Raw genomic sequence first — 25,554 nt, forward strand, 5'->3', positions numbered from 1 at the left:
TTTGGTGCGGAATCTACCAGGAGAATGGAGATTCTAACGAAGGTGTAAATTTTATCGGTAATTTTTTTCAATTCCCGAATAGTTATCGAACCTAGACGAATTTAACGGTAGCAAAATTACCACGACTATAACGATTACGATATAAAGATAACAATAAGATGTAAATTCTGTAATCACGTTTTAATAAATTCATCGATCTAACAATAAATAACAATTAAATTTCGCTGCTTTTGTTCAACGACCTACTTAGCGATCACAATTTTATAATATACGTTTAATCAGCTCATATTCTAAATACCTTATAATTTCGACGTGGATTCGTGTAACGTAAATGTAGTACGTTCGGATCATGAATCGGTACATCGTCTCTATTTGATCTTCATCGTTTTGTGCATAACTGGAACGGGAATACGTAAAGGAACCTTTGACTGGGGGTTTGTTGAAGAGGCAAAGGATAAGCGGTGACGAGGATTACCAACGCCACACTTGTATGACATTTCGTACTGACATTTCGGGAGATTCCCCCGGGATCGTGGTTAATGCTCTGCCAGCCGTAGATTACTTTGAAGACCATAATTAACTTAATATGCTCGTCATTATGACAAGTTACAGTGGATCTCGCGTATTATCCATTCTGATTAATTGCATGACAAACATTTCGAATGCCACCGCTCTTCCTTTTACCGCTCTCCAAATTTTCATTCGTGTTTTACGATCTCTAGTGATTCTGTTTATACGATCGAACTGATCGTGTCTAACATTAGAGATACTACGTTTACCACAGACATAGCGAACATTTCGATATTATAACGGTATTAACACGTGAGGTAGGAAATAATTCTAGAAACCGTACATTTTATGGAAAATTGATTCTTTCCGAAACAACGTTCGTTCGAATTATTTTCCTTGTATCGTTGTACGAGTAAACCAATAACGCTTCATTCGATGAATCTTAACATAATCATGATCTTAACATGACGAAAATAAGTATTGTCTCGATCTTTCTTACTCGATTATAAAATTCAAAGTTACTATATTTTAATTGTACAACGATGGTCCTGTCGTTTCAATTGTTTACAATTATTCCCGATTACTCTGAAACGTATTTTAATATTCCTACCATATTTACGATCCTTTCCATCGAAGTATATAGATCTCTTTATTTAGAATATACTATCGGAGGAGAGATCCAATGCTTGATTTAAATTACAACGTATAATTCTCAAAATACGCGAAATTACACGTAGGTTAGAACGGATACTTCCTTCTTCGCTTTTCCCTTACCGGCAGAAATTTTATTCTATCAACAGCGTTATTTTGACCATTAACCAATTGTTTTGTTGTAAAACAAAATTGATATAATAATTTCCATTACCGACTCGATGAACTAAAGTCAATTCAACCGATAGAGACAAATTGACGGACGTAGAGATTAAAAACACGTATTTTAATCTCCGCGGGATCTAAGGAAGAGAAATTTCATATTTTCTTCCCCCTTTTTCCCTCCGTTTTCCTTTTAATATTTGAAAATGTAGCCAGGCAATACGAAGCATTTACCTGTCGTTAATGAAGTTACGGCAGCGGCAAGTTTCAAAGTAGCTCGGTATAGTTATCGAACAACTTAAGAGTGGTTCCCGTGAACGCGATTCGACCCTGGAAAAGTTGAGGACGAGAAGGCTGGGACAGCTCGCTCGGCGGTTAGGGTTTTGCTAACTTTATTTCAATACAGACGGAACGAAGTGAAACGTTTACTAGTCTGATGAAAGCTTCGATTCAAAATTCGTTTCTGCCACTCAAACTGCCGTTTCGATGCACAGGACGTTTCAATCTTAAACGTCGACTCGATTTTCTTACTCATATCGAACGGACATGTAAACAAATAGCTCGCACTCGAAACGTTACTCGAGAATACGAAAGGAACAAATCGTCATACAGCGAAAAGAGTAATAATTATGCCAGTGTATAGCGATATGCAGCGCGATATATGTACATTGGGTTAAAAAATTATTTGCGCAGAATTATTTTCAAAGATATATTAGAAATTGTTTAAATAACAAAACGGCACAAAGGACTTTTTAACGCTTGTTATTTAGAAATAGATAATTAAGATTCCGAACTAACTAAATCATAAAGAAAACGATGATTTGTACGAATTGTACGAAGCAACGAATTGTACTAAAACTATGCTAAAATTACAAAGCGAAAAGGCTGTTCCGTCGAATATTAATTTTGCTAGAACGATACCTTTTGTAAAATATATCGATAATTTTGTAACCTGAATTTGCGAATAATTTGTACGATAATAAAAGCTCCAAAGTTGCTTCGAGATTGAAATTATTTTATCAAACTAAACGATCAGTTATCGGAGGTATCGTTTTTCATTTACCAAACTAGTCGTAGAGGATTCGAATCCTTTCGAGAAGTAACGAGACACGGTATACTCGTACGTTATAAATGTTTACACGTTATAACGTTTAATCGTTGCATAATTATTTTACATAAAACGTCAACTAACGTTACGGTAAAGTATCGACATATTCTTCAAAGTATTCCAAAACGTCATTACTTTTCGAAATTTCCTGTATTCTTCGATGTATCCGTTTATTTGAAACTTTTAGTACTTAGTCTATCCTTCCTTTAAATTCCTTCCTATGTTTTATATTTTTCATTCTCTGGTACACGAATTTGTCGAATTCCCTTCGAACGAAAGATACGACTCGCGTTGAAGCGATCGAAGCCACAGTTCTAAAATTAGTCGGCCACGTTTTCAAAAAATTAGTCTTACTAGTCGAAGCTAGCCCGATGTTGGAGGGTTAAGGGAGAGGGTATAATCACGAAGGCACAGAAATTCGAAGCTGTGATCTGGCCGTCGATCGAAGTTGGCCCTTGTCTTCCACCGCTGTTACTTATCTATCGACGGCCAAGTGACCTGTCAAGAAGTTCGAACGAGAAACGGAAATTGAGAAGTGGAAATTGAGGCGAATGTCTGGTGATCTGTGTTCCGGACGCCGAGAAAGCTCGAAAGACTCGCGGAGTGGAAGTCGTCGGCTACGACACGTTTCTGTGTTCCGTGGAAATGAGTAGTTGAAATGGTAAACGATGTAACTGGCAGAATTAAAGATCTTCGATACGAACGAACGGCGCATCTCGGTTAATTTTAGCGTCTACACGGCCGATGATCAACATTGTATTAAAACGCTCGGTATTCGCTACATTTTCCGCGAATCTTTAACAAATCTTATTACATTACGAACCTGTATGTATGGAGGCTGTCCCCGGGTATAACAGCCACGCAACAATGCCCGTATATTTTATCGGTGTAATAAGCCAAGAAATGGTCGAGCGTTGACAATATTTATTTCGCAATGCTTGTCAGACGTTACGTATTGTATTTTATATTATAGAGAAAATCATTTTATATTTAATTATTTTACGATTGTAACGATGTAAACGAAAATTACGAAAAATCCGTGAGATCATTCGTGAACAGAGTTTGAATTCTTATTTCACTGGCACAATGTAATCGAGAATATTAGAAGCTTCGGTATTTGCGTATCTTCTATCGTAAACAAATAAACTTTGCAAATAAAATAATTAAATTAACTTTTATAACACGGTGATTCGATAAATAGAATATCGAGGAATTTAAAGGATCGCAATTGCCCGTGACGATATTCAAAATACGAATCTCCATAGGTTAAGGATTAATGTTTCGCGCGAGTCGCAAAATCGAATTTATGCAGCTATGGCATCTACACGTATTGAATATCTATATTAAAACAGATTTTAGACAATGTCTAAGTTATAATCTGGTAACGAAGGTACGTCATTCTCTTAAAGTTGTAAACGTCACGAAAGTTCAGAAACTTGTCCTGTATGTCCCAACTATGTTCTGACACAGAATTTTCTCTTTTTATCCTTCCTTCTTCGTCGTACGTACGTCGTACGATTGTAAAACTAATTTAGCGTTTAGCTTAAAATGAAAATTCGTATAATAAGCGAATCGAACACTGGTGGGAGCGTATTATTGAAAATAAGAGTATTATTGCCAGAACTATGATAGAACTAGCCTGCTTTTTAACTAAGTATAACATATAAGAATAGCTAGGATTAAAGCGGTATCATAAACATATGGACAAGAGAATATTATTACATAAATTCGATAAAAGTTAGCATTAATTTCACCAGCGACACCTGTACGTTTCTAGTAATAGTAAGAAATATTAAATAACTGTGCTCGAACGAGTAATCTCGAGACTGTACCGTTGGTATCGTTACTCGTTTGCTTATTTACGCGTCGAGATACCGCGTTTCGACAAAGTCGAACAGGATATCGTTCGTCAAACGTACCACAGCACGTTATAGAAGCGAAAACACGGAGCGAAAGATCCGTGCGATTAGCGAAGGGACTTATTCGGCTGATTCATCTTGGAAGGTGTCCTCACGGAAGCGCAAGTTGACGGAAAGTATACAGAGATGCAGGACAGGTGGAACTAGTCCAGGACTCTCGGATGCAGATATCAAACCTCTCCGCCTGTAAATCTGCCAGAGACCGGTGTGAAACGGTGGGTGGTTGGATTAGGAGGCAGAGGTCGAGGACTGGTCGACCAGCTAGTCGGAAGCGCGGCATGAACTATTGCATTTGATATCCAGTCCGATGAATGGAAACGGCGAAGCCATATCCACGCTTGGCGCCATCTCTGGCCACGATGTACGCGAATGTAGGTATAATACCCCTCCGTGCTTCCGCCAAGTATGATAACCAAGTATTTACGGCTTCTCTTGCGAATTTCTGTAATTTACGGAGACAACCGTCCTCGACCGTCCTCGACCGTCCTCGACCGTTCACAACTATGCGTCATTGTTATTTTTAATGCTCGGCACTTGCTGCAGTCTCTTTCCGACGCGGTCCTCGCCCCTGCAAATAACGCAGACACCGTTGAAGTCGAGCGACGAGAAACCGAATGTTTACTTCGCTAGTTTAATAGCATTCAAAGACATTTGTAGAGAATCAGAGATTTGTATGTTCGGTATGATTGGTATGTTCGGAAAGTGTCCTGCATTCTCTTCGTCTAAGTATGCTATCGTGCAAAACAGATTTTCGCCATATGCGCAACAACCATCGGATATCTTGAACCTGTTACCATACAAATTTTACGTATTTATTAAATTTCACGTATATATCGAGAATGACAGCGAATCAACGACAAATTCTTTCTCAAAGTGAAACGACACTTTGAATACATCGATATTTCGATTTTACATCGACGAGTCAAGAAACGAATTAAGCGAATGACACGTGTTATTACAAGCGTTATCAAGTAAATGTACAATTCGAACGAAATAGGAGCCCTGTATCGAAGCGTTAAATATTTCATATAGAAGCATAAAATGTTGACACAATGGGTGGAGACGTATTATTTGCGATACAGTAGAGAGGATGGCATATATATGTAACGCTTTTAAGAAAAAATTGGCATTAATGTTTGCGTCGTTCGGTGATCCTTATATTCGGTTTATTTTTGAAAATACATAACAATTTTTTAAGGTTTTAAATAGGTTTTATTTCAAATTGGTTTAATAAAAATTAATTCTTAAACGATAATTTCGTAAATGAATATTTACGTGAAGTGCTTCACGCAGAATCCTAATACACGAACATGCCGAGCAAAAGCATCAGAGATACGATAGAATTTCATTTATCTAATCTCTATTTATTACGAAATTCTAATTAATGCTTGATTAACTGTGCCTCTGCCAATTGAATCTACTTATCTGAACGCAAACTTCTATTATATAGACGAGAAATTCTAGTCGGTACGAAGAATTAGCGAACTATTATATAAACTTCGGTTATAGAAATAAAGTTTACTCTTCGACGGATATAAACAAATGAAATGAAAAATTAAAATCGATTTGTCTTGTTTGCGAAATAGTCTCTTTGAACGTTTAGTATCATTCGTTGCGTTAAGATTACCGTTTTATTAAAAATCTTATTATCATTAGACGTTATTAGCAATTTATTCGAAGCTAATTTGAAACTATCGATTCTTTTTAATAAAGTTACTTGCGTTCCAACGTGAATATCACCCACTTTTTATTAATTCGTTGTATAATTAGATATCGTTTCAGCATAAATATTATCAATAAGTGTAACTTGTTTCATATACCCATATAATTAAACTAATATTTTAAAGTCAAGATATTTATTCGCTAAATCCTAATAAATTTATTAAATATATCGCAAAATTTTGAAAGCACTCGTCGTAATAATTCGCACGATAAAAATTAATTTCGCATGAAAATTATTTAGCAATTAATATAACAATAAACGATGAACGTTCGATTAACAACGATCGTGTTAAACGATTTTGTTAAGTACTAGCAGAAATGATAATTGAACGATACTGTGTCCACCGAATGAAACAGATGGAACGGAATGTTCCAGTTAAAGACCAATAGTGTCTGCAGACTCTTTGTCGATACACGAGGGCTAATACTGTTTTATCGAAGAACGATACCTTTCTTTATTGACCATTTACGGATGTTCCATTCAATTGCTGCGATTAATGTCCGACTAAGAGCAATAATTGTCCAGATAATGAATTCAGCATTCCGTTATTCAGCAGAAATTTAAAATAAATAATTCTCTTTCAATGCAGTCAAATATACAGCGTTTCTCGCAACTGGGCCAAACCATAGCTTCAAAATGATAGATGGCGGAAAATTTTATGAGACAAAATTGAGCGGTTTCGAGCAGCGCATCGTACGGTATTATGGTATTATGCGGTTCCTACGGCAGTGGAAAAGTTTTCTTCTTTCTTTAAATTAAGCTTTAAATTAAGAGATGTACGGGAAGAGATATACATGCAGCTCGATTTAAAAAGAATCCATGCTTCTTTATATACTAATATCGATCGATGCGTTTCTCTTCTTTTTTTTTTCTTCATAAAGAAAAAGAAAGTACTAAAGCGAGTACTTGATCACCGAGGTTCGAAAATTTGCTAAATTCAGATCTAGTTGGTTTATAGTATGTATAACAGAATCGTTCGCCGATCATCCGAATCTATAGATCACGGAACAGGAAGAAATATAGTACGTCTCTCGTTGACTGTTTCGTTAGCCAACTTTCCACTCGTGCATATTACGTATTTGAGTCTGAAGGTAATTCGTTCAAAAAGTATTAATTAAATTTACTTAACAAGATTCGTAAAAATTATACTTAAATGATTGTAAATACTCGCGTAGCACGTAATATAGAGTACTCGTTACTCCGCTTCTAAAAAGTTGTGACTATTTAATATTCGCAAAATTACCATAGAAACGGCTCATTCTCGAATAAACGTTACTCCGGAGGTAAGAAAGCCGCGATATTTCCGGAAGAAAACAGAAAGAGTTGCCAAGCGTGGCAGTTGCGTGCCATAGGCAAAAGTCAGAGGCACGTCGCTGTAAAAATTACAGGACTAAGAGATATCCCGCCGGATAAATATTTACCCGACGAAACAGCAATTCCATTATCCTTCGCCTTTGAAGAAGGCGAATGAACGCGCCGTAAACGAAAATATTGCCCGAGCCAATGGTAAAGCTCGTGTGCACATAAGCGTGGAAATAAGCGTGATCACGCGTTGGTAATCGTAGCACAAAGGGGTGAATCGAAAATACAGGTACGCGTACGAACGATTCGACGTTTCGCAGCCGGAATATAACTTCAATGGGGTGTTGGTCCCCGTTGTGAATAGTCTTCCCGTATCTTGCGCTTTTTTACAAACAGATCACATTTTCTTAACAGGTTGATTTACTGCGAACCAACGGTTACGCTTTTGCAGCTGCATGCGCTCGCGCGTAGCCTTTTTAGCGTTCCCATTCCCCGCCCCTCTCCTCTTTTTCGCCGTTTCTTTGCCGACCAGCGCCAAAGTGCAGCCAACAAGCAGAATATTTACTTTTCTTTGCTGCTGCAATTTTTTTTCGCCTGACTAGACCGCGAGTCTACCGGAAGCTCCTTCGACCGAAAACGTATCCAGGGACATTCTAGAATCACGTTCTTCTCAAATTACCTCTTATGAGATCGATATATCAACGACGGAGAAGATATAACATAGGATTCTCGACGTATTAGATTATCGTAGAATGCAGCTGAGAAATATTTACGTATATACTTAAAGTAACTGTGACGTTATCTATGGATCTATAGTTTATAGATATAACGGTGGTGGTAAAAAATACAATACAAAATAAATTTATATTTTTTCTAAATACACCTATAGAAACGGAACCTAAATAGAGATTTATTTCGCTCTCGAAATATTATTATATAATCGAATCTCGAACTTTGTTGTTGAAATTCTGTACATTTTGCGCGTATTATGCACATTTTGTACACTTTTGTGCAATTAAATATTCCATCAATTATAAAGATTCGCAGTTTTGCGTAAAGTAATTACGTAAAAATGTCGAAATTTAATTGAAATTTCTTGTTTAATTTACCAATTTTTGTTGCAGGTCGCATTTCACAAAATTAGATAGTTATATTTATTGTTTTTTCGTGTTACATTTTCGTGCATCGTTGTTACTTGAAATTTTGCATAGATGCGTAAATATTCGCTATTCAATTCACAACGAAGTACCTTTTTACGTCACAAGCGTTTCAACTTTCTATAGTATCGTGTGATTAAAGAACTATATACCTGCGTATCTATATTTTTATTGGAAAGCAAGTTGAGTAATATGGCGTAAAACGCATCTATTATACAGCTTGTTTGCGATGTTAAATTGAAAATTAGAAATACGATTATCCTGTTGGATACTGTAGCGAGAACTTTCAATTTGTTACAGGTAGCATGGCTACGGGTAGATACCCAAACGATATTAACGATAGCTAGTCACGTTATCACGAAAAACCATCGAATAGCCGTTTCTCATAGCGACCATCGCACGTGGTTTCTCCACATACGAGAGGTAAAAGAATCTGACAGGGGATGGTACATGTGTCAGATTAATACGGATCCAATGAAAAGTCAAACTGGTTACCTGCAAGTTGTCGGTAAGTAACACACGATCCTTTAATTTTTTACACTTTTATTAATTTCTATTAAAACACCAAGAGTATATTCTTTTCTCTGGTTTTCGATAATAATTCTTTTTTCGCCGTGATATCGTATTATGACAATTTGTACGAGTGACATGACGGTAGATCAATTTCATAGTGATAAATTGCTTTCATTTCCATTATTGATTTATTTGCTATCATTACTGCAGAAAAAATACAAAGCAATATTATACCCAAATAAATCTTTATCTGAGAAATATTTATCACATGGCGAACTTTGTTTCAAAAATTTACTCGTACTTGTATCGCTTTTATTCGTTTGTTTCTTTTTTTGTTTTCATATATCAAAAAGCGTAATATTTTTAAAGTAAAACAGTGAAATCCGAGAGTGAAATTGCAAGCAGCGAAAGGCTAAAATCAAAGAATAAAATTCTTAACAGTGACTTTTTTTAGAATAGCGTATAGAATCGATTATATCACAGAGTGACGAAACAAATAACTAATATTATACGTAATGATTCGAGGTAGCCGGTACGCTTGATACATAACAAGTTCAGATTCGTCTATTCGTTCTCGCCGATCGTATTCTATACGCGTATGAATTTCTATCGAAAGGAGAGTGTATCACGCACTTATCAGTCGTATCCGGAACAGCTATTACAACGATTATGTCACGCGAACGTTACACAGCGATATACGGATGTAATTCGCAATATCTTAATCAAGTCTGACAAGCCGTGAGAATCTCGTTCTGTAGCAAACCCTATTCCCATCTCTTTACAGGAGTGATTTGTCGCTCGTGTACGATGAATCAGTCGCGCTTCATTAATACATATTCAGACGTGATCGACCAGTCAAACGACATTCGAACGTTTTATTATAATCTTTTTTAGTAAACGATCCTTTAACCCGTTGCTGAACACCATTTTTTCACTCATTTCTTAACATATCGAAAATTTAATTTAAACACAACAAAATAGACGCAAGGAAATCTCAACGTTCTATGCTAAACGTTTAAATTATACGATAAAATTCGAAACCATTGTTCAACGATCGTTACTTAGAAGCCCTATGTCTGGTAAATACTCGCTGCAAGAATTTCTAATACGGAACAAATATAATTTAACGCTAGACAAGCTGAACAACGTTGCGCGTTTACGAATCCAATAAAATTTACAAATTCAAGCATTTAAAGAAACACGGGATTTCCTGGGGGATTTTTACTAGAATAACACATATAGGATATATCTACATACTTGTGTATATCGTAATCTACGAATTCCGTTTGCCTAAAATTAAATGAGCATCGCCTTGATGCCGTATCGCACTAATCGTGCATCGTCGACAAACATCAGGCTTCGGCGGTTTAAACGGACGTAAAGCCACGTAAAAGAGCTTTCGCTTCTCTACTTAATTTGCAAGGCATTAACCTTATTATTATGGAGCGATATAGTGGCGAGTTTGCTAGAAATATGTAGCTCTCTATAATATAAAAGGTTGCACGCGAGCAATCTTTACAGCCCTTCTCGGAAATGAAACCTCGTATACGCCCTTTCACCGATACGCCCGCTCTCCCTTCTTCCACCGTATGTTTCGTTCTTTTAATTCCCTCGACCCTCGTATCGGCACCCTTGCCCCGACTCTTTCATTTTTACCCTATAAACGCACACGATGCTCTTTCCAGAATGACCAATTCGATCAGCCAAAAAGTTTTCAAACTTCGCATGGAAAAACCGGCCACGCGAACGGTTTACATAGATAATTTATACGGAAGAACGTTGCATAGCATGAAAACTTATTTTATAGTCGCAGTCGTAAACGTGTTCCATGCTGCGCTCTCTTTACCTTTTTTGTTCGCGTCGTATATGTGGGTTACGATATGCATGTTATTATAAATATAATGACTCTTCTGTACTGTAAAAGTATCGTAAAAGTACGAACAGCGCGCTCCAATATCGTAAGATAAATACGTTTGTGGAAGGAAGAATTAGGTAATGCCGAATACGACTAACAATTAAATATCAATAATACGAGTGCTCTATTTTGTATATTTTCTGCCTATGTTTTTGTACATTATGCGTATTGTGGACATATTTGCACATTTCAATATTTTATAAATCCACAGATACCTGCCATCTAATAAATAGTCTCATCGTGTTTCTATACATATATGTGTACGTGTATGTTTTTTAACCATCAGGATCAAAATCTGTCGAATTATAAAAGAAACTTTTCTTTTAATCGCTCATCATATAAGAGTACTTAAAGTACTTGTAAATCGTGCTACTTAACGGTTTGAAAAAGATATTTCGTAATAATACAACGTATAATAAACGATATTTATCACACCGATCTGTACAAGATGATTTCTTTTTATTTAGAATATGAATTTATTCGAATTTTGTCTCTGTTCTTCACGATTGAAGAAGAAATAGTTATCGTTGAAAAGTTGTTCGGTGTATAAATTAACAAACGCGTTTTACATGTACTACGACAATACGTAAGTTAAAAAGTTGGTTCGCTAATCTTCCATAAATTGTTCGCAGATCTCTAATCGTGCTTTTAAGTGGTCTAAATCTTCACGGTAACTGTATATATTGGTCACTGTAGCTAAATAATATATATTTTATTGCAATTCAGTGTCATTACTAATTGCAAAAGTTTTGGTACGTTTGATCGATTGGTCTTCTCGAGAAAATATATTTAGGCGCGCAATTTCCATCTGACTATTTTTAACCATCTACCGAGAGATCGTTTCAATTGTTTTCGTTTTACCATCGATTCGAGTATTTCGATTACGATCTCTCATTCATCAATAGAATTAAAGAATTATGCAGAAAATTCTCAAATTTTATATCTTCTCTCTTCGAGAATTCGTTCAAAGCTTAATTCTTTCAAAGTTTATTTCGTTCAAAAGCAGCTTAAACGACATAGACGCAAGTCATCGTAATAGAGAACAAATTGCCTAAAATAATACAATAACGTCTCTATGTTAAAACTCCTATTCGAAAAGTGAAAAGCCACAAATTAAGTGGTTTAAGAGGATTTACGGGAAATTACAATCACGGAGGTTGGATACGTCTATGAAGTCGCAGATTATACAGGAATTCGAGTACATAATGTTAAGCGTGTGCTCGTAAACAGAACTTCAACGTGATCCAATAATTGGAATTCGAAAACATTTTCCATCCAGTCATCGAGTTATCGACGTTGTTGGGAGACGTACCTTAATTAAACGCGATTCAGTTAATTCTGCTGACATAAACACGCACCATTCTTACTATTGGCAGATGGTAAAGAATTATTGAATCATAATCGATACTTTGTTCACTTCGACGAGCTAATTCCTTCCCATTCCTAATTGAGCCGTGAGTTTTTTCATTTTTAAGTTTCCGTTGATTCTTCCGTTGAAATTTGTCATAAAAATTTCGTAATTTCGATAGAAGTCAATCGCGTCTGTATTATTACGTTAACGTAGTTAAGAAAGAAACGTAAGACACAATTTTAGTTGAGCATTTCACGCAACGCTAAATGGTGCCACGACGCTCGTGCGCGACTGCATTTCTAAAACGCAAACCACGCGACGCAACGTCCTGATCCATCGCTGGTGTAACACCGACTTTAAATTTCCTAGAATCGGGGATGACGAAAACCAGACGATCGCACCGAGCGTTCCAAGCTTCGCCATATTCTTACGATAGATACAGATTACTTTAAATTACCGTCTAATATATCACGTTTGTTTTTATACATTATGCGATGTTCGAAATATCAAAGAAAAAGAAAAAAGAACGGAGGTAGTTCGTTGTTCAATGAAAATATAAAATACTTTGAAATAGTAGCGAATGACAATTGTAATTGTATACGTATATTTATTATAAAATAACAAAATAAATAAAAACAAAAAAAAAACGCTGTAGTTTCTCGAATTTCGATCTTTCCGAATAACTACTTACAGAACGTGGAAACAGACGTTCATATAAATAAAAAAACACGGAGATCGATCATCGAAGCACATAAATTAAAATGTAACCCGACTGGAAAAATTGAATATTCCAAATTCTTGTATTTAGAACGTGCAAACATTGAAATTCGTAGCATTAAACAACACGATTTAAAAATGCTCGACCAACATCAAACTGCAAATCAATCCCGTTAAAGTGGAAACCGATTTTCTGTTTTACTAATGTAAATGACTTACTTCTGTCTATCGCGTGTAACGAGTTTCAGCGAAACGTTACGAATGTGGTTTTAAGTATACTCGCGAAGCATTTGAATTGAACTCTCGGTGGAAAATGGATGCGACGAAAAGATCCGGTTGCATGGTTCCTTCGGATCGTTGATCTAAATTCTTCGCACGCGCCGTTTCGACCTTATTTATACAGATAGAAATTTCCGTTCTTAAGGTACACCGTATGTAACGAATGATGTCATAACGTTATAGCTGCGTGGAGAGAACGAATCTCAGGGTATAACACCGTCGGATTAATAGGCGACTCGATAGGTAATAAGGATCCTCGACCTATTAACGTTCGAACACTGTTTTACTAAACGGTTGTTTTCATTTCGCGGAATTCTATCCCATAAAGGAGGCTGCGATGCAACGCTAATGATTTTGTTATGGCTAGAGAGCGAGATATTTGAAGCGAATAAAGTTAATGACCCGTACACGCGTATCACGATTTTTGGTCAAACATTTGCCGCCAACGTCGTTATTTTTATCTTTAAACGAACGCCGAGACGCGAGAGAAATTTAAACAAATTACCTGATATTTGCTTTTAGACTTACGAACGATCGCATAATCGGGGCGGATGCGATTCAATTAGGTAAACTCGATGCAGGATATTTACTTGCCACGCATCTTACGAGCCAAAAATACGAATGTTACGGAAATGAAAAATTTCGAGTGATTTGCTCCTCGATAAATACTACGAATCAGCGTTTGTTAACGAAGCTCGAGAGAAATTGCGATTGTACGTATTTCTCGAGAAACAGGGATCGAGGTTGGTTGCTGAAAAGAAATATTCATGTTATTTTCCGTTTAACGTAAAGAACTCGACGAGCTATTCGTTCTTATATCGATTTAACTTCAAACATATGCCGATGAAAAATTCGCTAAAGAAAGTGTCATGCAATTATAAAGATATATTTATTCTTAAACAAAATTTCTATTCTCGAAAATGTATGTATTACAAAATCCATTATATCGCTATAATATGAGCCGTTTAGGAACCATTTTGAACGATTCTATTCGTTCAAACGTATACCTTAAAATTTGCTATTATTTGTGTCATTTCTGTGCAATAAATGGACTTGCGGAATTAAGTCGTTTGTTTCTCGACGCCTTGTAGTATCATATATGTCAATTGGCTTTTTTTTCGTGTAACGAAATTAACAAAAAGTAAAATTAATTTATAGTCTGATTTCCGAAAGGCTCTCGCACAAGCAATTCGATGTTGTAACATTTGCCAATAATAATCAAACTTGTAAGTTTGAAACTAAACCAACTCTGTATTAATTACTCTCAAATTACAACTAATCGAACCAACGAGCACAAAAGTTGCTGAATTCCAAAATCGACCAAACTATTACTTGGTAGACAAAGGAAACCTTGTATAAGTTGGTAATAAGGTCAGCAGTCATTAGCGAATTTTAGTAAAATGCTCGAGTGGAGACAAAAAGTCGAGCAACGTGCATGATCCTACTTACGACCACATCAGTGGCTGAAAAAGGACTCGGGATGCGTCATCGTTCGTTCCTTAAGTACCTTCGCCTCCGGCTCGGCCCTTCTTTCGTAACGGACAGTACTTCCGGTAGTCTGCAGCGGCAAGACGTAAGGTTCGTTGACCACGTTGGTTGTATACTTTACGAGCTTCCGGCTGCGTTTCCGGCGTTCCTAGCGAAATCAAATTGGTATTCTCGAGATGCGCCGGTCTCTTGCATCCTATCTACGGCAATATAATTCTACGAGTCTTCTGCTCTCTCTCTCTCTCTCTCTCTCTCTCTCTCTTTCTTTCTTTCTTTCTCTCCTCCTTTTAGTCGGTTCCTTCTTCGGAAATGCGAGGAGCCTCGTTCCAGCTGCGAAATCGTCTGCGTGCTGGCTACGACGGACCAACTACTTATAGAACTTTATCTTCCTCGTGAAATCGTCCACGTCATGTCGTGTACATCGCTTAAACTGCTTTTCGTGAAACTGTACGATTTGTATGATAAGAAATAAACCGAGATTCGAGCAACCTTGTCGCAGCAGCTTAATAAATCGTCTATGTAACGGGACTGGCGTGTAATCATCGAATGTGAGATCGAATTTTTCGACGAGACTCCCTTGGCTGTTTCCTAATTTGACGTTAGTTTCGCAGCTTGATCTTGCACAGTTCGCGTAGATTTAGTTTGCTTTAGGAAGAAATAGGGAGAATTAAACATCGCCTTCTCATCGTTGATGGCTAGTTGTGCATAATATCAACGGATAGAAAAGGAAGTGATATAATTGTAATTTGAATGGCGATAAATAATTATTACTTGTTTGTTCCAACAATGTTTGGTTCGAGTCAACTACGTGTCATACAACACGGAACAAAATTCTACTTTCTCTTCTGGTTGATCGAGCGATTCATTAACCGTATAGAATATAAATTGACAAAAACGTCATTGTCGGTATCGCGAATATCTTGGTTTCTTTTATATTATCCGAAGTCGCATCAGCTGTCAAGATTATTTGTGACTGCTTTTTGCAACTTGTACGTGCATACTTTCATTTTTGCTAGAGATTTTAAGGTCTCTTTAAGTATGCCAGTATGAATGTAAACGTTGACACGCGGAGCGAGTAAAGACGAGTTTGTAAATGGTTAAACGCGTGGCAGCTACAGCTTTAGATGGATTCCGAACCACCAGAACCACGCCGAAACAAGCACAATGTAACTGTGAATAAATCGAGTTGCAGAAATGCCGGCCGATAATCAACCGGAACTTGAACCATGCCGTGAACCCTTTGGCCACGAATCCGAACCCCAGTCAACCGAGTCAACGCGACTCTCTAATATCTCCGTTATTGCATTTTATTTAATTTTACCTCATCGTGACAAACTACAATTTCGCGAAATCATTTTTCTAATGTTTTATTCGACCGTCTTCCCTCTATTCGTTTTCATTTTTCAAATAATAATGATAATAATCGAGACGTTCTAATAAATTATCAAGTTTCTTGTTTAGTAGGTCACAAAGAACAGTAGCGTGCACATAAACGCGCACCGAACGATAAATTATCGAGAATTCGAAATCTAAGTTATCATATTCTTTCGTACAAGTATGTATAATATCGTTCGATGATCGTAGTAATGATCAACGCATACTCATTAAAGAAATTTCTTTCAAAAGTATTTCCAGTTACCCAATAACCGCGCAGTCGCTTTCGTATCGGCGAGACAACGACATTAATGCACGACGAAACTTCTTTATTTGAAATGTTCCGTGAACAAAGATTCCAATAACGCATTGACGCTATTTTCCTGATCAAAACGAGACCAAGACGACATTGCTATTGTGCTGTTGACAATAATCGGATGCAACTACGAGCGAACCCATCGTATACAGGGTGGGTCACGTAATTGCAGCCACTTTGGTTATCGCGCAAACGATGATTTAACGAGATATATTTCAAATAAAATTTGGATGGTTCCGAGGGAGAACATAATTTGACGTGATTAGCTTTTTTATCAGAGGAATAGAGGATATACGAAAACGAACTTTGTTCTTATTAATGAAACGATATGTATGTTTTTACATATGTGGACTCTTCGACTGTTCTACGTCGAAAGATGTTAAGGTAAAATATTATAAAAAATGAACAACTCGTGAGATATTTTTAATCAAAGCTAGGGATACTTCGTATAAAAGTCTGAAATATCTAACTTAAATAAATCTGACTCGAAGACATTTAAATTATACTTGAAATTCTTCTATTCGGATAATGTTCGCGCGATCAATAATTGTTGTAACTAGTCGCGATATAATTCGACAAGTACCGATAAATGTTCCTAACTCGTTTAATGCGTTGTTAACATCTACATACGTATATCGTGTATGGTATACGCGAGTTGGTTGCTTTCCAAGCGGTAATTTTCCAACCGCAACTTTCACGGTATAAGTATAGTAACCCGTAAATCGATCAAGTCGTTATGTAAATATTATACTAGATGCGAACACGTTGTAATCAATTTCACGCAATTGTTGATGTAAATATGAAATATAAAGTGTTATATTTTATATATATTATTGGTGTTTTCAAGGGAAATTATCGTCTATTCGTACTTTTGCGATAGTCGAACGATATTTACTTCTATTTTTCGATCGTTCAAATATTTAATTATTGCTTGTTTTTTTATATGAAAATTGCCTGGTAAGATATGCTTTTAACGATACAAAGGAAAAAACACGTAACCGTAAAATCGCGTAGAACGAAGAAGGAACCAAGATCAACTAACATGCGACTATACGTAATAATAGAACTGATGTTACAAGATTAACGATAAGTAACTAAGCGACAAAAACATAGACTGACAAACGTCAGGGTAAATGTGTAGGATATAGTCTGCTACTAATTTTCTTTCAACATATAGCATGGTAAACGATGAAAGTTAAACTCGTATTGTTTGAACGAGAAGTTATAGAAATCAAAGTTGCAGAGAATCGATAAACTATTATAAGAACGCTAAAATTTGATGACACGTTTGTACGTTGATGGATTTTACCGATGTTAAAATTACCACTGGACTTTATCGATGCCAAGATTTAAAAAAATTTCGTGAAACGGAGATAATCATTTTTTTCCTTCGAGTCGCATTTCCTACTTATTACGGCAAAGTAGCTTTAACATTCATATTACAAAATCGTCTTCATATATGATTTTCGAGATAAACGCGTGTTTCTGTTATTCTCTTCGAGACTTTTAAAATATGTTACATCATAATATTACAATATCGAAGATATTAAAATATTGCTCGATTATTATACATTTGGTTTCCATACCACTTTAATGCTTTATCAATTTATCAATTGGTTTGAACCTAATAGATTGTTTTCTTTTCCAATCTACGTGCCATATTGAAATTGTCTTGTTTAATCGTAAGGTGGCATTGAAATCAAGAAAATAGAGAAAAGTATCTTCTGGAATCTTCATTTATGACAAAACGATTCGATCATAGGTTCCTGATAATAATAATAAACATTAATAAACATAAATAACACGTTATTGCCAATGGAGAAACAAACTACTTCTTCCAGCGCTTTTCGCTATCGAGATAATTCACTGTGCCGTGCGTGTATAGACGCTCGTAAACGCGCAAAGATTCAACGATGTATTGCCGCTCGACTGCACTCGCGAACAGATTATAATACCAGCAGGTACTGCTTTCATTGGTTTCATCGTTAAAGAAACTTGGCTTTGAGTTTCGAACGGGGTGCCCTGTTCTCCGCTCGCCTCCGCTCGCCTCCACTCGCCTTGTCACTCTCACCGATTTATCAGCAAAATTTGTAGATTCGTGTTCAAGCACTTGTTTCCAATTCGCGCGCGGATTCCTTTAAAATAATACGCTAAACCATCGAGTCGCCAACTTTACTCATTAAAATATTTGTTGGAAAATTAACACTTTCAGGCGGACGCATCGGTAACATAGTTAATTACGCTTCTGCCACTTGCCACGCAACTTTGCACAATTGTTAACTATTATCATTATCTCTTGACTAAGGATGTTTATACAATTTCATATTTGCATGAATAGTCGAAGAAATGGGATCTAAATATTTCAGATTTGTTGCAGTTATTATATGTTATAACTTTAATTTGTATACTTTAGATATGTTTGATCGAAAAGATGAAAAAGATCTTGCCAAGAGAACTACTAATTTTCTAGAACTTACAAACAATTCGGAGTTTCGATCTGCCTTTGATCTTTCTACGGAGAAAAGAAATTTCGTGCATTTTATTCCCGTGCGAAGAGGAATAAGGGTTCGGATTCAGGACACTGCGTATTTGCCAATATTCGTCCAACTTAATTGACAACAACGCACGATCCTCCGTTGTACCTAAACATCTTTGGTAATCGTACAGTTCACGAAAAGTAGTTTTTTTGTTACCTTAAAGTCACAACTATCGAACGACTAATGTTAAGATTCGCGACGCAACGTTACGATTGATATAACTTGATGCGTGGAATTGCGATATCGTATAAATAATTACTATAACGCGTATTGATAATTACTTTAACAGTTATCACGGATATAACATATTATAATTTTATCTTCTAGTACTCTAACACAATTCATAGGATGATCCGACAACATAAAATTTATAAAAATAGTTTTATAAGATATACTGGAAACGTTTCGCTAGAAAGTCGCATCATATGTCGCGTATTAAGAATTTCCGTTGAAAGCTGTAATTGCTCGCAAGATCGTTTGAAAATATTTTGCGCGAATTTGTCAGCGAAGAAATTTCATATAAAGCAAGGTGAACAGGGTAAACTTGTTTTGTATACGATTAAAGGACCGTCCTAGTTTCCATATGTATATGTATTTTCACCGAAACACTCGACTTTCTCTCGAAACAAATTGCGCATTAAAATTTCTTTCACGTGAAACGTCTCGTTGAATTTTACACACGAGAGTTCAAATGATCTTAAGTTAGCGGAATTTCTTACCCCCTGTAACCTATTTGGTAAAGAAGTTGGCAACTTTCCGCTGTACGCTTTGCAAGTCCATTCTAGTTTCGTCGGTATCTTTATCCGCGAATATAAAGTGTGCAAAAGCGAGACTGTCGAACTGATTTTATTGCAAGTACACCATATCGTGCCATGTAAATATTACATATGCCTCTCACATACCATACGATACAGTGAAATGAACCATTAAAATTGCACAAAGTATCCGTTCTTTGAAACGGCTATCGGCTCGATCACCAAAGGCAAACCAGTGAATTTCTCTACAGCAAAAATATTAAATATCCATACTTTTGCATAATTTATAACAACATTCTTCTACACACGGAACATAGAATAACGTTTATGGCACTTGCTCTCTTTTCAGACTGAGATTATTGGTTTTTCTATATTTTCACTTTTTATCGGATACATAGGAGAACGTGTAAGTTTTGTAGGGTAATTCTTCGACATTAATTTCATAATGACCAGTATCACGTATGCGTTTGTTCGATAAGATACATCATAACCTTTGCATGATATAGGAAAAAAAGACTCGTAGAAACTGTCAAATATGTATAACATCGTAAATTTCATACCTTCGTATCGTATCATAGCTACGCTCGTTAATCGTATAGGATAATATCGAGAAAGAAAATTAAACGATCATCGTTTTAACTCGAAACTGTTGCGCAAGTGAATTATATCGCGCGTAAAGTCACACGATTTTCAAGATTCGAACTGCTTATACCAGAGTTTCATTGCCTACCCGAAGAACCACAAGTAAAATATCAATCGAATATAACAACACAATTATCGTTAACTATATTTCAGACTATATCTACGAACGCTTATACGCGCTCGACGAAGAGCATTACAAAAATTCGCGTTGTAACTGAATTTCCTTTACAATTATCAAGCTAAATGTATTTTTGTTACTTGATAAATTTACGTCATAATTGCTACCTTCGTGATACGCAGTTTTCTTAATGAACATGTGTGAAAAATCCAGCGATAAAAGTTGCTTCGTATCCTTTGCCGTGTACCTACCACGTTCAAATATATTTATTGCATATATATATATGGTAAACAAAGAATCTTTCAAAGTTTATTTTTGCGTTGCTCGCTCACAATCATCGTAAAGAGACCAAAAGCTTATTCAGGTCGCGAACGTACCTTACTGTTTTAAACAACCTATTCACGTAGCTCGTACAATACAAAAATAATCGTTATTCTACGTGCCAAAGCAAAAAACTTTCCCATCGATATCCCAAAATATTCGACGATCAATGTACAATAATTATAGTTCCTTAGTTTCCTGAGTTATATTAGTTAGTACCGTAGGAGAGCGTTTTCGTACTACGAGAAGCTGAGGGTCAAAGCGCAAAGCGCATTATTAAACGAATTATTCTACACATTGCGCTGTAGTGGGCATCGTGCTTGTCCCAATTGAAACACCCTAATTAAACGTTGTAAATAGAGGAGAGAGAGAGAGAGAGAGAGAGAAAGGGAGAGAGTTTGTTGGAAAGTTCTTCCTTGTTGCCCGTGGCAAACACTTCATGCCGTTGTTATTCATTACGTGGCTCGGGGAGAGTTAAGCTGCACGTTAACCACTTCTTCTCATCTTTCGAGCTGTTGATCCAACCTCTTCCCGTGGTACTTTTAGCCAGAAGAGGCAGCCTCCTTCCGCGTTGCCACTCAGTGCCATTACCTTTCCTCTAATATCGCGAAATGCGCACAATCTGGAACGCTACTCGAGCAACCAAGAAAACCATCCGATTCTCCGCCGTACGGCCAAGTAATCAGCCGCGAAGAACCCGTGGATTACCCGTTTTAAAGGTGCAAATATCACGCTTCGCCAGCGACCGTCACGCCGTAAATCCACCGTGAACCCTATCTTCGAGATTTCTTCGCCTACTCGATGGAGTCTGTGCTATCTGACGCGCTTAAACTACGCTCTTTGTGTATCGCGCTTCTTTTCTCTTGAATTTCCTGCTAATACATTTGCCAAACGATGTTCCCTCGTCGCTTCTAAACGGACTAACGTATACTTTAATTTCTTTCTAAATAAACTTTCTTCGATCGTAGTGTTGCGTATGGATAGACAAAAAGGATAGATAAAACAACGCATAACGCTACCTACATTTTGAAAGAAAACACACTCTTTCATTATCAAGCTTTAATTAATTAATAGCTTTTTTTATATAGAACAAAATGTACTCGCGAGCGCCGGTTTCCAAGTTAAGCATTTTACGCAAGAATGTAATCCGACTATTCATCGGACAAAGGATTCTATATATTACGACGAATCTAATTAAAATAATAGTTACGCATTTGTATCGCTTTTATACCGTACAACGCGTACTGCGAAATACAAACTTTGACGAATTTAGCATCTGTCTAACGCGTTATCTTATCTCGTTTTATTAGTTACATTGTAATTTGGAAAACATGCTATTAATCTTTGCGCCTGTTTTATAAGAGATGCTTATAATTGATAAGAGATACTTATAATTCTTATAATTTTTGTAATTTTTAACAGGCAACTTCGAATTTCATAATCGAATCAAAATTCGCGTTTAAACGTATCTACTATGATAAGATTAAATAAAAAGTATCTTTTTATTTGCGTATCGCATGTCAGCATAACTTGTCGATCTTTTTACGCGATATTATATATGATATAGCTTGAAAATAAAATAATATTTAAAATAATATACACGAATACGTGAAACAAGATAACAGTTTCTAAAAAGCAAGTAAAATATTCATGTAAACGTCTTTGCTCTTCACGTACACAAGAAGATACGTTATTTTAGAATTCCAACCGTTACACAACTCAGAATTATACGAATTAAAGATTTTATCTAGATACAGACATTACGTTTCATTTATCGTTTCGAGGAATAATTTCCTCTGCACACTTACACACATATACCTGTTTATCCGTTATAATACAAATTGGCGTTCTTAAGCAAAACTATGAAAAGGAACATTAAGGATGTGCAATAATCTTCCGATATTAACGAAGTTATAAATCTATGTTACCGTACTAGGTCAATTTTATCAAGCTGTCGAGATCTTATCGTTGTTTCGAACGTTCCTACGTAGCCTGCAGGGATATGACGCATTTAGTGATCTATACGAGAGGCAGTCAAGCTTGTGCTTTATGTACCAAGTAAGTAAACACACTCGGAACCCATGCATCCTGGCTACGTATTGCCAGCAGTCGAACAATTTCGATTGGGTCGTTGAATTGTCCTGCAGATCGTGTGTCTCAGTGAAGTGATCTATCGTTCCCTGAACTCGATGCTCGTTTTGGGTGTCGAACTTTTCGCGTTTCCTCCGCCACATCGCCGTTCCAATCGCATTTTTACCTCTCCACCGTCACCCGTCCCTTTTCCCGACTGCTTTTCCTTCCTTTCTATTCTTTTCTAACTGCCTTCCCCCTCCCCCTCTTTTTCTGTTGGCCCTTTGCCTTCCCCACCGCCTTCTTATTTTCGTGTTTCTCCATTTTTCGTCTGCTTCCTTAGCAGATAACAAGATAGCAACGGACCGTGACGGAAAATATCTTCCGGTGGAGAAAATTGTCCAGAAGTCGTCACAGAAAACACAAGCAATGTCTGAGAGCAAAAAACGAAGGAAAGAACGAAAAAACGAATGGGAACCGAGAAGTAACTAGAAAAAGAGAGAGAGAAAGAGAGAGGGAGAGAGAGTGAGTGAGATGGTAGACGGGAGGGGGGGGGAGAGAGAGATTTTCCTCGTTATCCAGCTACAAACCACAGCAACGAAATATACGTACCACCAAATACATAATAAAACGGTCTACGTCTTCCTGTTCCCTCTCTCTTTGAAAAAATGGCAGATCTCTTCGTTCTACTTGTCTGGCCAGTGGAGAAACTGCTTGAATATACAATACGCGGTAAAATGTACAGGAAGCACGAACGAGTTTCCAGATAAATAAACGTCATCGCTACATATTCACGATAAGTGATAATCGATTAAAAAATTGATATAACACGATGAGACGCATCATATGTCGGAATCTAGTATGAACTTTCCTAATTACTACGCGTATTACACCATAATATGATATTGTTTGGGAACATTCGTATTTAAGTAGCCAAATATTATTTCATATCGAAATAATTAATTGTACAAAACATATAAGCTTGTAATTTATGACAAGACTTTATTCGAAGAATAAATTATCCAATTTACCGACTCGGTAATTTCGGTGATATTTCAAACGTTGCGTTTTAATTAATATTTCCATCTCCGCATTAATCGACGCGATTCTATAGGCATTGGACGATGTTCTTCGTAATTTCGATGGCATGTTCCCAATTCAAAAATCAATCTCAGTACATCATGGGGTATAAGTGTGTTGGTATAAAAGTGTGTGACGACGAAATTCACAACACGGTGATATGGGATACTTCTAATCACGGCAGTGGATTACTAATAAGAATAGACTCGTTAGTCCGTTGGGCGGGAAACTCGTCAAACCATATCATAGTATAAGGGCGTATAAATTTTGAAAGTGCTTCGGTTTCACCCATTTTGCTTGATAGATTTGATTTATTTCACAGAGTCACTGTCTATTTCCATAAAAATTCCATGGAACTGACAGACACGAGGGAAACCAAAATAACTAAAATGACCGTACAGCTTACTCGGTTAAAACCATGGTGGATTTTTTTGTATTCGTGTCATCGTGTCATCTAACGAATCAGAAACGCTTCAATCAAAAAATCAAGAATCGAAAGTTTTCCATTGCGCTTGTAACTGATTTGTTCCAGCAGTGCCTGCTCGAAGAATTCAAAAAACCTGTATATACGAAATACACGGAGGCATTTAGTATTGCAACTGAATATTTATTCCAATTTATCGGATCGAGAAAGTTGTAAACGTTAGTAATTCATAAAAATTCATAACAGAGCGCAAAAACATACGACATTGTCTTTTAAATATCGCTCGATTGCTCGTAATACAATATCGCGTACCTGGATCAACGTGAATATTCTTGAAAGTTTGATAAAGCGTGTACAGGTTTGCTCATCGCTGTTAGAAGAGAAACACGATGGTTTAATATAATATAAATGGCACTTGTCGAATCTATCTTTCGCATCCGATCCATTTTATTCCCCTTCTGTCCAGCAAGCAACCCACCATCCATAACGATAATCCATTATCTCGGCCATCTTATCCTTTTCTCCGCTTTGTTTCGTCTTACTTTCGCCTTGTATCTTGTTATTGAACTTCCAGTTACGAGCGATTCACGCTTCATCGTGCTATCTAATTAAGCACCGGATGACGCGGTATCCCGTACTCTGTGTAAAACTGACACAGTATATTCTGTATTCTCCAAATACAACAACGATGATCAGGGAGCACGTACTGCAGGTGTACACGTCGAAATCGATCGAACCTTTCGACGACTCTATAAACTGATCTATTGTAGCAGGTAATAGTCAAGATGTAGACGTCGTGTGTAACCTATCGGCACACTCGATAGGCCGCGAACGCAACGCAAAACACTTTGAATTATTCACGAAGTCGCGGCAAGCTCGAACGTGCTAATTAACCGACAGTCCGTTGTCACGTAAGGTTTCTCCTTAACCAGGAAATTAAACGTCGAAATAGACATCGCGTATACACGTACACAACCGAGTAATCAATCGGCGATATAAACTGTCTTCGACATGTATTAATAAAATCCTCGGTTGGACATGTGGCCTTCGTTAATTAAGTAGATAATTAACTAGGATCGACGTTGCTTAATTAAAGCAAACGAGTTTAAACGTTAAGTATTC

The 25,554-nt window shown here is 36.7% G+C and overlaps 1 protein-coding gene across 2 annotated transcripts in view; it reads left to right on the top strand.

Annotated features, from left to right (window-relative positions):
• Window positions 1-25,554, top strand: part of LOC100645685 (lachesin) — a 262,444-nt gene that overhangs the window by 196,178 nt on the left and 40,712 nt on the right. For both annotated transcript variants that reach the window (XM_003399751.4, XM_012314688.3), the window contains exon 3: window positions 8,833-9,040. In XM_003399751.4, coding sequence (XP_003399799.2) covers window positions 8,833-9,040 — 208 coding nt within the window. The remainder of the gene's footprint in view (window positions 1-8,832; window positions 9,041-25,554) is intronic.

The sequence above is a fragment of the Bombus terrestris genome, chromosome 12, assembly GCF_910591885.1.
Source record: "Bombus terrestris chromosome 12, iyBomTerr1.2, whole genome shotgun sequence".
Taxonomy (NCBI): domain Eukaryota; kingdom Metazoa; phylum Arthropoda; class Insecta; order Hymenoptera; family Apidae; genus Bombus; species Bombus terrestris.